A 14,164-nucleotide genomic window follows, 5' to 3' on the forward strand; every position below is an offset into this window, starting at 1 on the left:
CAGAGCCCACACAGCCCTCCAGAGAGCCCGCACAGCCCACATGAGAATCTGCACAGCCCACCTGAGACTCCACACAGCCCTCCTGAGACCCTGAAGACATCAACCCGCCACACACTGTCACTGCAATAACTGTAAGTTTTGATTTTCACTTACATTTAGACGCAGTGATAGTGATCTTCAGAACAGATAGAGCAAGTGAATCTCCCCCACAGGACCCCTAACATGGGACCTTTTCAGGGAAGCCTCAGGTATCACAATAGTTGGAAGACTTCCCATTTCCAGATCTTCCTGTTCTAGGTTTCTCGTTCAGACATGGTGGAAATGGTCCTCTGGACACATAAGGACCCCTCTAGTTGCGTTTGAATGTAGGTGAAAATCCAAACTTTTAAGTTGTTTGCAAGAAAAAAAAGTTCTGCAAAGAAGTCTACCAGTTATTGTAAAACCTGAGGCTTCCCTGAAAAAATCTTGTATTAAAGAGGAACTTTCATAAACAAAGAAAAAATGGCCCCAAATCGAGATCCCGACATAAGATAGTAAATACCAAGTAAACTTTTCTCCTGAAATGAATTTATTATTAACCTTAGTCAAATGAGTAAAGAAACACACCTTTAAAACATCCTTAAAACATTTCTGTACCGATCACGGCTTCAATAATTTTCATATATCTATCTCCTAAATATCTTCAAAAGTATAGACATGATCCCAACTAGAAAATCAATCAAACTCTATGAATGTTCCTGATGAAAAAGCTATATGGTGGAAAAAAAAAAGGTCATCCTCAGTTTAGGAGTCCAAAGAGCATCCACTCCTGCATTGATAACACGTTGTAGAAATAACCCCAGCTAATTAGCCTTAACCCCTTCGTGACGGGAGACGTACACTGTACGTCCAGCCACAAAGGGACCAAATGACTTGTCACGTACACTGTACGTGACGAGTTATTTGCTGCTTTAGAGGGCTGTTAATCGCTGAGAATCAGCTTTTAACATTCATTAATGTATGCCCTTACTACAGACCTTTCCAGGCTTCCTGATAAGCCAGATCCACAGTAATCTGGTATTCGGTTTCGTCAAGTACCAAAAAAAAAAATATCTGCACTCGATACCGAAAAACCGGTATCGGTGCATCCCTACTGACCAGTAAGGAAAAAAAAAATAAAAGCTGAATTCAAGACTTTTTCAGGGAAGATGAATATATTTTATATTTATATATATATTTATATAAAGATGTATAAATCAGGATTGATCTATATAAAAAAATCTAGTTGTCCAGATTAATGTGGGTCACTGCTAGGACACAATTGTTTTCTATGTGTCTCATTTACAACACAATGCAGATGTGATGGGCTGGGCGCTGGTACACTTTGTACACTCCACATAAAGTTTTTTTTTTAAACTAAACAGTGACAGCTCCAGCGGTGAGTGATACAACACACACTATTAAAAACGCAGTGTGAAAGGGCCCTCTGAGTGTGTGTATGTTTTTATGTATCTGAGTGCATGTATGTATGAATGTATCTGTGTATGCGCAAAATAAATACAGTCATACAGTATGGCACCAATAAGGATTATGAGGACAGTATAGCACATACTGTCTCATATACTGTATTCCTTATTGTTGAATTACATAACGCCTATTAATAGCATGAGTTTGAAGATACCAGTACCAGTGCCCCATTTTTACTTTTTACCACTCAGTCCCCTCATTATATAATCATTTCTTCACTCTTCAAAATATTTAAAGTTTAAAGAAATTATTACACAATGAAGGGTAAAAAGGGCAATGAAGGGTAAAAAGTAAAAATGGAGCAAGACATAAAAGTGAATACACATTACAGTGAAAGTGTGCTGGGGGGGGTGTAAGGAGTTCTATAGTGTACTGGTGGAAGGGACTCAGTTAGTGCTAATGGTCCATGAGGTAGGGGGGCCCTTGGCTCTGACAACTCATGCTATCCCACTGCCCTGGGGCAAACCACTTACAAACTTAGTCCATTTAGAGAATAAACCATTGATCACTACTCTCTGGATTGTAATGATTCGTGCAAGCACAGCAAGATATATAGGATCGCAGCTGCGGAGGTAAGTGGCAATGGTTCAGGTGGAGGGTTCACAGTTACACTTTAGTGCAGTGAGTGAAGTCGGAACCCCTTACACATCATACACCATTTGTTTCTAATAGTATTTTAGTAGTGGCAGCAAATTCTCACAGAACCACAATTTACCAGCATTGGGGCCTGTTAGGATTTGTAGTTCACTCGCCCTAGTTAACTTCACAAGGGGTGATGACCGTAGGTAACTACAAGTAATACGCTGGCTATGACAGTTCAAAGTATAGGTTATAACACGGTTGGTATCCTGGGTTTAGTTAGCTTCACTAACCCAGAGCATGGAAATCAGTTAATTGCTAATAAGATATCACAGTCCTATGCAGCAGTAGAATGGAATCAAATGACAATGAGAGAGGATGAGGGAATAGCGGAGCTTCCCAGCTAGGTATCAGCCTTCCACACTCCAATTGATTGCAACATGTGTTTAATGGCTACTTGCTGTTTGGTGGGGAATGCAGTCCCAGGATGTGATGCTGAATCCACGCTGCCAGGAGTCCAAGGATGATAGAGCCAGTGTTTTAAAGAGGCTGTAGCAGGCTCTCCTGTTCCAAAGCTTCTGTGCAGTTCCTAAGTAGCTTGCTCGACGTACTACTTTGCTAGAACGCCGAGCAAGTGGTCAGCCTACATTTTTGTAGGCAGAGAGCGGTGGTTGGGGGTGGAGCCGGAGGCGAGACCCAACCCGAGCGTCTCCTAGCAACAGGACGCAGCTTGGCCAAGCTCACCACGTCATCACGCTGGCTCAGCTGATGAGCGAGGGGAGGAGTAGAGCGCTGAGGAACGACCGCCTGTCGCCCGGCAACGAGACGCTGCTGGCAGGGCCGTCCCCGCCATGGTCTCAGGCATCGGAGCGATGTTCGTATCTGACATGGATGCGTTCTTGTAACCAGTTATCTATCCATAAACATGCACTTTCTTCTACAGCAATAGACCTTACTTTGTAAATTAAAAACTATGAGGTGCAGTGTCGAATGCCTTAGCAAAATCCAGATATACTAATTCTGCTGCTTTCTTCCATCTATACTTACTTTCTCCTAGAACAGGTTGATCTGTTAAGAATGATCTCTGATACATTCATCCATGCTGGTTTTCACTTAACATTTTCACTAACTCTTGAATAATGTCCCCTACCAACCCTCCAAATATTTTACATTACACTATTGATGTTAGACTGACTGGTGTGTAATTGTCTTGGCATATATGAAGGTGTTCTGCTGTGGACTGGGGTGTTTTTCCCTGATTTCTCCTTAGGTGAGTATATGCAGAGGAATGAGGATTTCTGTGCCTCACACCTCTCTGGACCTGTCTTTAACGTGGGTCCCCTCGGCCTAGGGTCACTGTCTGCAGGACTTCCTGTACTCCAGCCACTCCTGCCTTTATTCGCCGGAGGGGATGGGGTGTGTTTGCCTGTGTGGGTATGGCTGTAGGAGTGTGGCTACTTTCGCTGGCACCCTCATTGCTGTGAGAGCGGTAGGTGCCAGCACACTATCAGGTGGGCAGGGTTGCCGCTCCTCCGGCTGTGACTGTCCTCTCCAGGCTCTGCCTCCCTGGGGAGCAGGATGGCCACGGCCGCTATGTCCGTGGGAGGACTTCTCGCAGGTGGTTCACACGGACAGGGAGAGTCCACCAGTCCCGAACAGAAGCCACCATGTTTACTGAGGTACCTGCCCTCTCACTGCTTCCTCAATGTGGGACGCCTCTAGGGGCTAGATCAACGGTGCTGGTGGGGAGACCTCCACTTTTCTCAGCTGGTGTGTGCGGCTCAGCCTTGTGCATGTGTGCTCCTCTCTGCTAGAATCTGCACGTGGCCTGATCCTGCAGAGGTTCAAGTGGCCTGCTCCTCTGTGCGGAATCCGCGGCAGACCTGGAACTGAACCTGCTGGTCACGATTTAAACCCTGGAGGAGTTTGGGTGGCTGAATCTTTGAAAGTCGTCGTTGATCCCATCACCTTGTTTGCAGTATCAGGGTCTGATTCTGGACTCCAAGGTGACCAGGGTGTTTTTGCCATGGGAGAAGCTTCTTAAACTTCAGTCCCATGTTTGACAGCTGTGCGTTTACAAGAGTTCCTCTCTTCACTCTGCCATGAAAGTTCTGGACCTGAGGCGGTTCTTTTTGCCCAGCATCACACCCGGATCCTTCAGCGGGAGATTTTGTCACAATAGGACAGGCTTCTTGGGTCCTTGGACAGGGTTTTTTTCTCATCAGACCAAAGCTTTCCTGGGGTGGTGGCTGCAATCTCCGTGGTTACTGTCGGAAGTCTTTTCTCCCTCTGTGCTGGAAGATAGTTACGACAGATGCCAGTCTGTTCGGATGGGAAGGAGTTCTAGGCGTTCTGTTGGCTCACGGAGTGTGGACCGAGGAGGAATCCAAGTTGTCCATCAATGTACTGGAGCCACGGGCGATCTTCCTGTGTCTTCGACGCTGGACAGTTCTCCTCGAGGGATATCCGGTCCGGGTCCAGTCGGACATTAGTCATCAATCATCAGGGCGGAACAAAGAGCTCAGTGGCGGCACGGGAGGGGGCTCAAATCCACAAATCCAAAGATTACATGCCGGCTCTATCAGCAGTTCACATTCCAGGGGCGGGAACTGGCTGGCGGATTATCTGAGCCATCAGGGTCTAGATCAGAAAGAATGGTCCCTTCACGAGGAGGTGTTTAATCAGATCTGTCTTCGGTGTGGTGCGCCAGACATAGATATCTTGGGCTCCAGGCTTAATCGGAAAGTTGTGAGGTTCGTGGCCAGGACTCGGGACCCTCTGGCGCATGTAACGGACGTGCTGGTGGCTCCGTAGGACAGGTACTCTCTGATCTCGACATTTCATCCCGTCAAGCTGCTACCCCACCTTTTGCAGAGAATAGAGTTGAAGGGGATTCCTGTGATCCTGGTGGCTCCTTTTCTCTGCGTTCATAGAAGGGCATAGCACCCACAATGGTTTTACTATTTTGCCGTTTTGTGTTTCTGCTTGCTAATCGCTGGTTGATTGTTGCGGTCAGGGGGTTTGACCACAAGCAGGGACCTCCCCTGGGCTGCTTCCTTTTTTTTGCCCGGCGTTCTACTCCTGCAGGTGTCGATATAAAACCCATATGGTGAAGACCCTAAGGTTCTGGCTGTGTCCTTCAATGAACACAGAGAAAAGGATTTTACGAGTACAAAATCCTATTTTTTCTTTTGTAAAACTGAAAAGAAAAGTTTATTTAATACATTTGACTTATCCTTATCACTTGTGACTCACTCCTCACGTCCATGTTTTATGGGGCCGATGTGTTCTTCCTTACATTTTTACTATTAATTTGAAGAACTATTCAAACTATTCTAACTATTCATACTATTTGAAGAATTTTTGTTATTTGTTTTATTTATTGTAGGAATGTGTTTTTTTTCATATTCTATTTTAGCTACCTTGATTGCCGTTTTTTTTGCATCTCTTTGCATTCTATTTTTTGAAAGACCGCCTTTTCTCATTAATTTTCCTTTTTACAATAAATTGAGCCACATAGGTTTACATTTTATTCATTTATATTTGTTGTCCATTGGAATAGACTGGTAAATTCAGTTGTTTAAAATGTCTTCACTTCAACTTGTCTTCTGTGTTCTTTGTAAATATTTGATCCCAATGAATATTATGCAGTGCAGAGCACAGCTTAGTGCAGTTAGCCTTTTTGAAATTTAGCATTCTTGCCATACCAGCATGCCTTTCCTTCCTGCAACTTAAGGCAAATGTTAATACATTATGATCACTTTTACCCAAATTATTTGAAATTAATTGATTTAACAGAGCATTTTTCCTAGATGGGGCTTCCATTACCCATGAAATTTTCCTACAATAAGCTCAAGAAATGAACAGCCAGAGTTAAACAGAATACTGAGCATGGCCAGTGCTGCACTAGTTTGTCAGAAAATAAATGTGATATAAACTGACAATATTGCTCTTGTTTTAATTTCTTGTGTCCTCCATTGTTCTTATTTCTTCCTCACACTGGAAATTCTCATATTTGTTCTTTTGTTCTTAGATTCAGGAGCTCCCTGTTTACTATTATGAGACACTACGGTTCTTAGTTCGACATCTTAAAACAGTAGCTGACCACTCGGAAAAAAACAAGGTGGGACATTTTTCTGACACACTGGGAAGTGCAAGCTGACCTATTCTGATGCACATATTATGCTATACTATACTAAGCAGCATTCATTCAGCATCACTTTATTGCAGCAGTAAACTTTATCAAAATTACATTTTGACACTTATTGATTCTTCTATTTTGAAATTCAGATGGAGCCTCGGAATCTGGCTTTGGTGTTTGGCCCTACTCTGGTCCGGACATCTGAAGATAACATGACAGACATGGTGACACACATGCCAGATCGCTATAAGATTGTAGAGGCACTGATCCAACATGTAAGCAAACATCATATTGGAAATGAGCAGAGTAGGCAACTATTAGTTAAACTGTAAGATATGTATGATACATATGTTTCTCATTTTGCAAAATATTAGTAAATACTTTGTATGAGTGTGCACACCCCCCTCCATCGCCACTGCCGAGTATGTCAGGCTCTGCTGTCCCTTGTGTGGGTCGGGGACTGACACAAGGGGTGTCTGCAGCTTAATTGGTGGGAGATTAGAACACTCTGCTAATGTGTCTGATTTCCCTTTCGATCACTGAAACTGGAAACAGCTTCTTTGGGGTCCACGGGTGAAATTAGGGGTCTAATAGACCCATGAAGTCTCTGTCCCTTCCGTGTGCTATCACGTAGGGGATCCCCCAAAGTGATAGCAATAAAGTTAACTGTTAACAAAAAGTTTAATATATTAAATTGACATAAAAAAATTAGAAAAAACACAACAAATATTTTAACTACACACACACACACGTGTTGGGTGAAAATGGTGCAATTTGAAACTACTCTGCACAAGGACTCCAAAACGGTTACGTTCCAGTTGTGAAACTGCAAATTGATTAAGGAGATCCATGATATTGGGAAACAAATACTGGTGTTGGAGTCGCAGTGTAATAATACGTATAACCATGTTTGTTGAGGGTCATGATGACAAATTGGAACGGTTAAGGGGAATGAACCTGTCTCTCCTGTCTCATTGGAGAACTCTGAAACCAGTGACCGCAGATCTAATGTATGCATATGGGGTATTCCTGAGATTGATTTTGATTGGATCCACCAAGCCCTGACTAAATGTCCAACACTCGAAACGCCAGGAGACATTATTGTCCGCTTGCTTCTTCATGCTGGGAAAGATCCCTCTTTTGAATTTCAAGGCTACACTTACCAGCTTTTTGCTGATTTGTCCCTGGCAACCATTGCAATAATGCCTTTGTGTATTTTATGTTATACATGGTTTTGTGGATTGCGAGATGACTGTGGTTCGTCGCGCGCTGATGACGTAGGACGCTGAGGTCCTGAGCGCCGCCCGTCCACGGACCTAGCATCGCTTGCCTTGCAAAGGGCAATGTCCTAACCGGATATAGCCAGCTCTCTCTCTCTCCTGTCTCTCCCCTGTCTCCAACGGCCTACCTTCACCCCACGATTAGCGCCATAATAATAATCGGGCAAGCACACGGCACCTGGGAACAGCAGGATCATTGAACGGCTGGAGGATACCTGGAAGATATCTGCTTGACCTCGGATGCAAGTTTACCAGCCATATATTGTCATATATTGTACTCTATTGCATACCGGAGGCTATTGCATACTATATCAGCTTACTGCATACCGCACACTGTATATTGCATACTGGTCCACTGGCTTTTTAAACCACATCCAGGACGCAGTCCAGGATATCCAGGATATATCTAGGAAACAGCAGACTGTCACAGTCCAGGATATCCAGGATGCAAGTATACCAGCCATATATTGTCATATATTGAACTCTATTGCATACCGGAGGCTATTGCATACTATATCAGCTTACTGCATACCGGTCCACTGGCTTTTTAAACTACATCCAGGACGCAGTACAGCATATCCAGGATATATCTAGGAAACAGTAGACTAGCATTATATTGTGGTTTTTACAATTCAATCTATCCCATTAGCCCAGCGATACTAAATCAAAGCATGGGGGGTAAGGAAAAGAAGAAAAAGACACAGCAGCCACAGGCACCATCGTTACCACCAGCGACTACAATGAGGAGAAGCTCTTCAACAAAAATTGGAACATACTTTACAGGTACCCGTTCAAGACTATCTGTGGAGGGGGGAGGTAGGTTGGAACTGGCTACCCACACACCTACGGGAGGTCGGGAAAGGGACAAAGTACAAGTTAAACTGGCACAAGATCATGCCATACATTCACATACCAATTTGAATACTCTGAATACTAGAACATCCCCAAATATATCCAATGAGACATCCCCTAGAGGGAGACTGGACACTCAGAGGGATCAGAGAAAAAGTATGCATAATTATAAAACCACCTGTTTATTGGAACAAGAGCAAGAGCAAGAGGGGGTGCAACAGCAGGATATTGGAGAATGTCTGTGATCTCTGCCAAGCAAAAAAGATATGGAAGGTTATATTGCCAGATTAGAAACGACATACAAGGAAGAGCTGAAGGACTTAAAATCCGACATCTCTATTATAGGAGAACGAGTTAATGGGCTGGAGGAAAACATGGATATATGGATTTCCAAGTTTGAATCACAATAACAAATTATAAGCAACCAAGCAGTGATGATACAGGATATGATGTATAAAATAGATGATATGGAAAACAGGAACAAACGTAATAATATACGGATAAGAGGTATACCAGAGACAGTGGAGACACACGCTCTCTTGCAAACAACAAAGGCTATATTGAATGATATAATGAATAAAAGTCCTGAATCCGAAATAATCATAGATGGAGTATATAGAGTACCCGTTTTTTTTAGAAGAGACACTACAAGAGCTAGAGACACTATATGCCGTCTTCATTACTACACTGAGAAAGAAGCCATTTTAAAAGCATCAAGGGTCAAGGAATTACTGACCTATGATGGACATACAATAACCATGTTTCCAGATCTCTCAAGACAAACACTGATGCTTAGAAGAGCCCTGAAACCTTTATTAGGGATTTTTACAGTAAAAAGAGATCAGATATAGATGGGGTTTTCCTTTTCAGCTGATAGCACATAAGGTACGGTCAATTTGGGACGTTAAGGGAATGTCCTACATACAAGATGAAAAGAAATGTACATATGTATTGAGAATAATGTATGTGATGGGATGTGTATGTGGTAGTGGGAATGTATTGGAAAGGTCATATGTAAAATGCATTATGAATTATGAAACTATAATCTGAAATGAATAATTTAGCACTGGGAACTTTTAATGTAAGGGGATTTAATGCACTAGGAAAACGTTCACAGGTTTTATATCACTTATATAAAAAAAATAGATATTTTTTGTTTTACAGGAAACACATTTTAAGAAGGGGGATACCCCTGCTATTAGAGATAGGAATTACACGAAATGGTATCATAGTACACACCCAGATAAAAAAGCAAGAGGAGTATCGATAGCAATCCACAAAAATGCACAGATTGAGGTAATAGACATTACTATAGATGAGATGGGGAGATTTGTGTTTGTAAAATTTTCTCTTTTTAAACAAACATATTCACTGGCGAATATATATGCACCGAGTAAGGGACAACATAGCTTTTGCACTAGGATACTGAGTAGGTTTGAACAATTTGGGGTAGGTACAAAGTTGGTGATGGGCGATATGAACTTAATTTTTGATAAAAGCCTAGATACTACAGGCAAATCCTCCCCCCCCGGGAGAGGTATTAAAGAGTCTTAAAGATAAAATTAATAATATGAGACTAGTGGACAGATGTCGGGTATTACACCCCACAAAAAGAGACTATACTTATTTCTCTCAGGTCCATGGAACATATAGCCGGATAGATCATATTTGGATTCATCAACGACTATTGGACTATGACCCAGAGATAGAAATGGGTGCTATATTATGGTCAGATACCATAAACAACTTCATTAAAGACCATCAAAATGATACTACTTCATACCCCATCCAATGGGAAAGCCTAAAATGTGTTGTAAGAGGTATATTTATTAAACATGGAGCCAGATTAAAGAAAGAGAAGGCAAGTAAATTGAAGGGATTATTTAAGAAATTAGAAGAATTGGAGGTAACAAATAAGACGAATGTAACAACAAAATACTCTACTCAACTAAACGAGGTGAGAATGGACATTCGGAATATTCTGGACCAACAAACATTAATCAATGAGATAAAAATAAAAAACAATACTATGAAGTAGGTAATAAGTGCGGGAGGTCACTAGCTCAGAAAATACACCCAAGAACCCCTAATGCTAATATATTACGAATTAAAGATAGGGAGGGGAATGTAAAACACTCTCCGTCCTCGATAACAGAAACATTTCAAAGTTATTATGCATCATTGTATTCAATACGAGGGAAGTATGCAGATATGGCAACAAATAAATATAAGAAAAAATAAAGAACTATATAACAGAAGTAAATTTGCCTGTAATAGATATCGAGGACGGAGAAAATATGAATTTGATATTTTCAGAAAAGGAAACTAAAGAAGCAATGTCCACACTACAAATTAGTAAGGCTCCTGGGCCAGATGGGTTCACAGCCCGATTTTATAAACAGTTTGAAGAGCAGTTAATACCTATTTTAACAAAGACCTGCAACTCAGTTACAGAGAATTGTCCCTTTCCTACACAGACAATGGAGGCACATATATCTGTACTCCCTAAACCAGGTAAAGACCTAACAGAATGTGGACATTTTCGCCCAATCTCTCTTATAAATATCGATCTGAAGATTTACGCAAAAGTATTGGCGGCCAGGTTAAAAAATGTGCTCCCCCAAATAATTAACCTGGATCAAACTGGATTTGTTCAGGGAAGAGAGGCTAGAGACAGCACAACTAGGGTTATCAACCTAATAGGACTCGCCCAGAAAGAAAATATACCAATGTATCTTCTGTCAATTGATGCTGAAAAAGCATTTGACAGAGTGAAAAGTGGGATTGGGTGAAATATTTGTAACTAAGGTAATGGCATTATATACACATCCAACTGCAAGAGTAAAGGTGAATGGGGAATTATCCGTCCCGTTCCAAATTTTTAATGGAACCCGGCAGGGATGCCACCTATCACCCTTATTATATGTCATAGTGATGGAGCAATTGGCTGCTACTATTAGACAAAATCCTTCGATAAAAGGTATTCTTTCAGTAACACAACAACGTAAAATGGCATTATATGCAGATGATTTACTTTTCTTTATAACTTCCCCATTAACAATAATCCCTAACATCATTAAAGAACTTAAGGAATATGGGGACCTGAGCAATTTTCACATAAATATATCAAAGTCAGAATTCCTGAATATATCGCTAACGGATAAAGTAAAACTTAGCATAAAAGAAAGTTATTCATTTAAATGGAAGCCTAATTCTACTGTATACCTAGGTATCAATATCCCTAAGGATCTCAACACACTTTATGATATTAATTACAGAGATTGGTCTGACAAGATTTTTGCCCAATTTAATACATGGAGTAATATACGAATGTCCTGGATGGGACGAATAAACGTCCTAAAAATGGACATCCTGCCCAAAATCTTGTATAGATTCCAGACAATACCCATATTATTGCCAGATACTTTAAAAAAAAAACTAAGATCAGCAGCAATGAAATTCGTATGGGTTAACAAAAACCCCCGAATTAGTGTAAACATTTTAATGAGATCAAAACAAAGAGGAGGATTGGGATTCCTGGACTTTGCACTTCATCATAAAGCGGCCTTAATATCAAGATTATTGGATTGGTTACATAGTAGTCAGAATAAAGGGGTGGTAAAACTAGAGATGGAAATTTCCCCCATACCTCTGACGAGTATCCCCTGGCTATTAAAAGAGAATAGACCACATATTTCAAATATGCCATTTTTAGTGAAGTCGGTAATACAAATATGGGATAGGTCTATTACTAAATATAATTTATCTGCCAGACCTGGGCCCCTGACTCCCATAGTGGGAAATCCACAATTTCCACCCGGTATGCAAATGTTCTCCTTGTGAAAGATGAGAACATCTCATATACACGTGTTTGGCAGGTCTTGGAACAAGGTAAAGATGTAGTAAAAAGTGAGTTAACGCCAGAAAGACAAATTAACAGGAAATTGTGGATGGAGCCGGTCCAACTATTGGACTATATAAGATTCCTTAGGGCTCTTAATGCCCTCGACAGGCCACTAAAGCCATTCGAGAAACTCTGTATAACAGAGACATCTATTACACACACTTTGTCGGTGGTCTATGGCATGCTGAGGGAGGTGGAAGATAAGGGATATACAAAATATATGAAAAGATGGGAACAAGACATGAGGAGAGAAATATCAGAGAAGGAATGGAGTAGAATATTTAAAATGACACATAGTTCAGTCATGTCTTCATTCCATCAAGTACTCTCTAGATGCTACAGGTGCCCAGAGGGGATTAAACACATACATCCAGAGATGTCTGGCAGGTGTTGGAGATGCGATATAGAAGAGGGAACATATTTGCATATCTGGTGGAGTTATCCTCGGTTGCAACCATTCTGGGAGTCAGTGTTTGAAATATATCGCTGTGTGGAGGCAACAAATACTAAAAAGGACCCCCTAATTGCACTATTAACATTGATACCAGGTTCAATAAAAAAAAAAAAATGATATTCTAAGATTTATGTTGGTAGCCACTAAAATAAGTATATCACGGGGCTGGAAATTAACAGTCCCACTCTCAATAGAAAATTGGTTAAATATTATGGAAGAAATAAGGTAAATGGAGGAACTAAGTGCAAAGGATACAGATAGGAACGATAGCTATAGGAAGATATGGGAGAAATGGGAATTATTTAGACAATCAGAGGAATTTGAGAAAATGCTAAAAGAAGGATAAAGGCAGCAACTGAAAAAAGACCAAGGGGTAATGCATATATGGCCAAATAGGAAAAAAATAAAATATATAAATGATTACAAGATATTTAGATAAACATAGTATATGACCTGTATGAATGGAAGATGGAAAGGAATGAGGATGGTTTTCTGGAGAGGAGGGGAAATGGGAAGATGGGATTAAAAAGTGAGGACACGAGGTATATTTAGAAGAAGTAGAAGGGAAAGGCAGTACACATAGGGTATAGAAATGTAGGTCATTAAGTAGTAGTTAGGATACACAATAAAAATAGGATCACTATATATAGGGGAAGGGGGGAGGAAGGAACAAGGTATTAAGGGTTTATTGTTTAGTTATCACATTAGTGAACACTTGAGGAATATGTATAATAAGAATAGAGGAATGTAGATAAATTAAGGGGAAATGGTGAGGTCTACATATATACTATAGGTTTAGTAGTCACAAACACTAGAGGGGTATTTTAAATGAATCACAAGGGTTTTGGTACACTCCCCTTCCCCCCCCTCCCTTAGAAAACTATAAGAATGGGAGTTAGAATGTGAGAAGAGAGTGATAGAGGAAGTAAAGTATGATGGATGACTTGTGATGAATATTGGAAGTGGGTGTAAGTTGTAGTTATCTCAGTTAGAGCTATAAATAATTATTAAAACTAAGAGATAATTTGAAATCAATGTTTTATGAATGCTTGTATAAATGTACTTATATGGAAACAAAACAATAAAAATATATTAAACAAAAAAATACATGGTTTTGTGGTAGCTGTTTATTTTACCTATGATGTATTATGGCCCCTGTTGGTCCCATGCCCAACCTGGTTTACTCATGTTGCCCCCACCCCAAAAACTCTGGGTCCTGGTTTTATACTGGCCCCAATTGGCAACTGTTATATACACTGCGACACTTATCCAGGTTTCTCTTTTTTGGAACGTTATTGGGTCATCTTTTTACACTTTGCTATATTCTTTCTCTGCTCTATCATGGGTTTTCTTCTTTTCTCGTTCTTTTCCACATCTTGGTTTCCGTTTTGTTACTCTTTCTTCTTTGCCTTTTCTTGTCTCTCTTTTCAAATTTCATGTTTGCATCT

General features: G+C 40.8%; 1 protein-coding gene across 1 annotated transcript in view; it reads left to right on the forward strand.

Moving 5' to 3' along the window:
* Window positions 1-14,164, forward strand: part of LOC108796752 (rho GTPase-activating protein 23-like) — a 257,499-nt gene that overhangs the window by 141,726 nt on the left and 101,609 nt on the right. The window contains exons 11-12 of the mRNA XM_018568267.1: window positions 6,119-6,208; window positions 6,376-6,501. Of these exons, the coding sequence (XP_018423769.1) occupies window positions 6,119-6,208; window positions 6,376-6,501 (216 nt within the window). The remainder of the gene's footprint in view (window positions 1-6,118; window positions 6,209-6,375; window positions 6,502-14,164) is intronic.

This window comes from Nanorana parkeri, unplaced genomic scaffold, assembly GCF_000935625.1.
Source record: "Nanorana parkeri isolate BGI_ZX_2015 unplaced genomic scaffold, ASM93562v1 scaffold1165, whole genome shotgun sequence".
NCBI classification, from domain to species: domain Eukaryota; kingdom Metazoa; phylum Chordata; class Amphibia; order Anura; family Dicroglossidae; genus Nanorana; species Nanorana parkeri.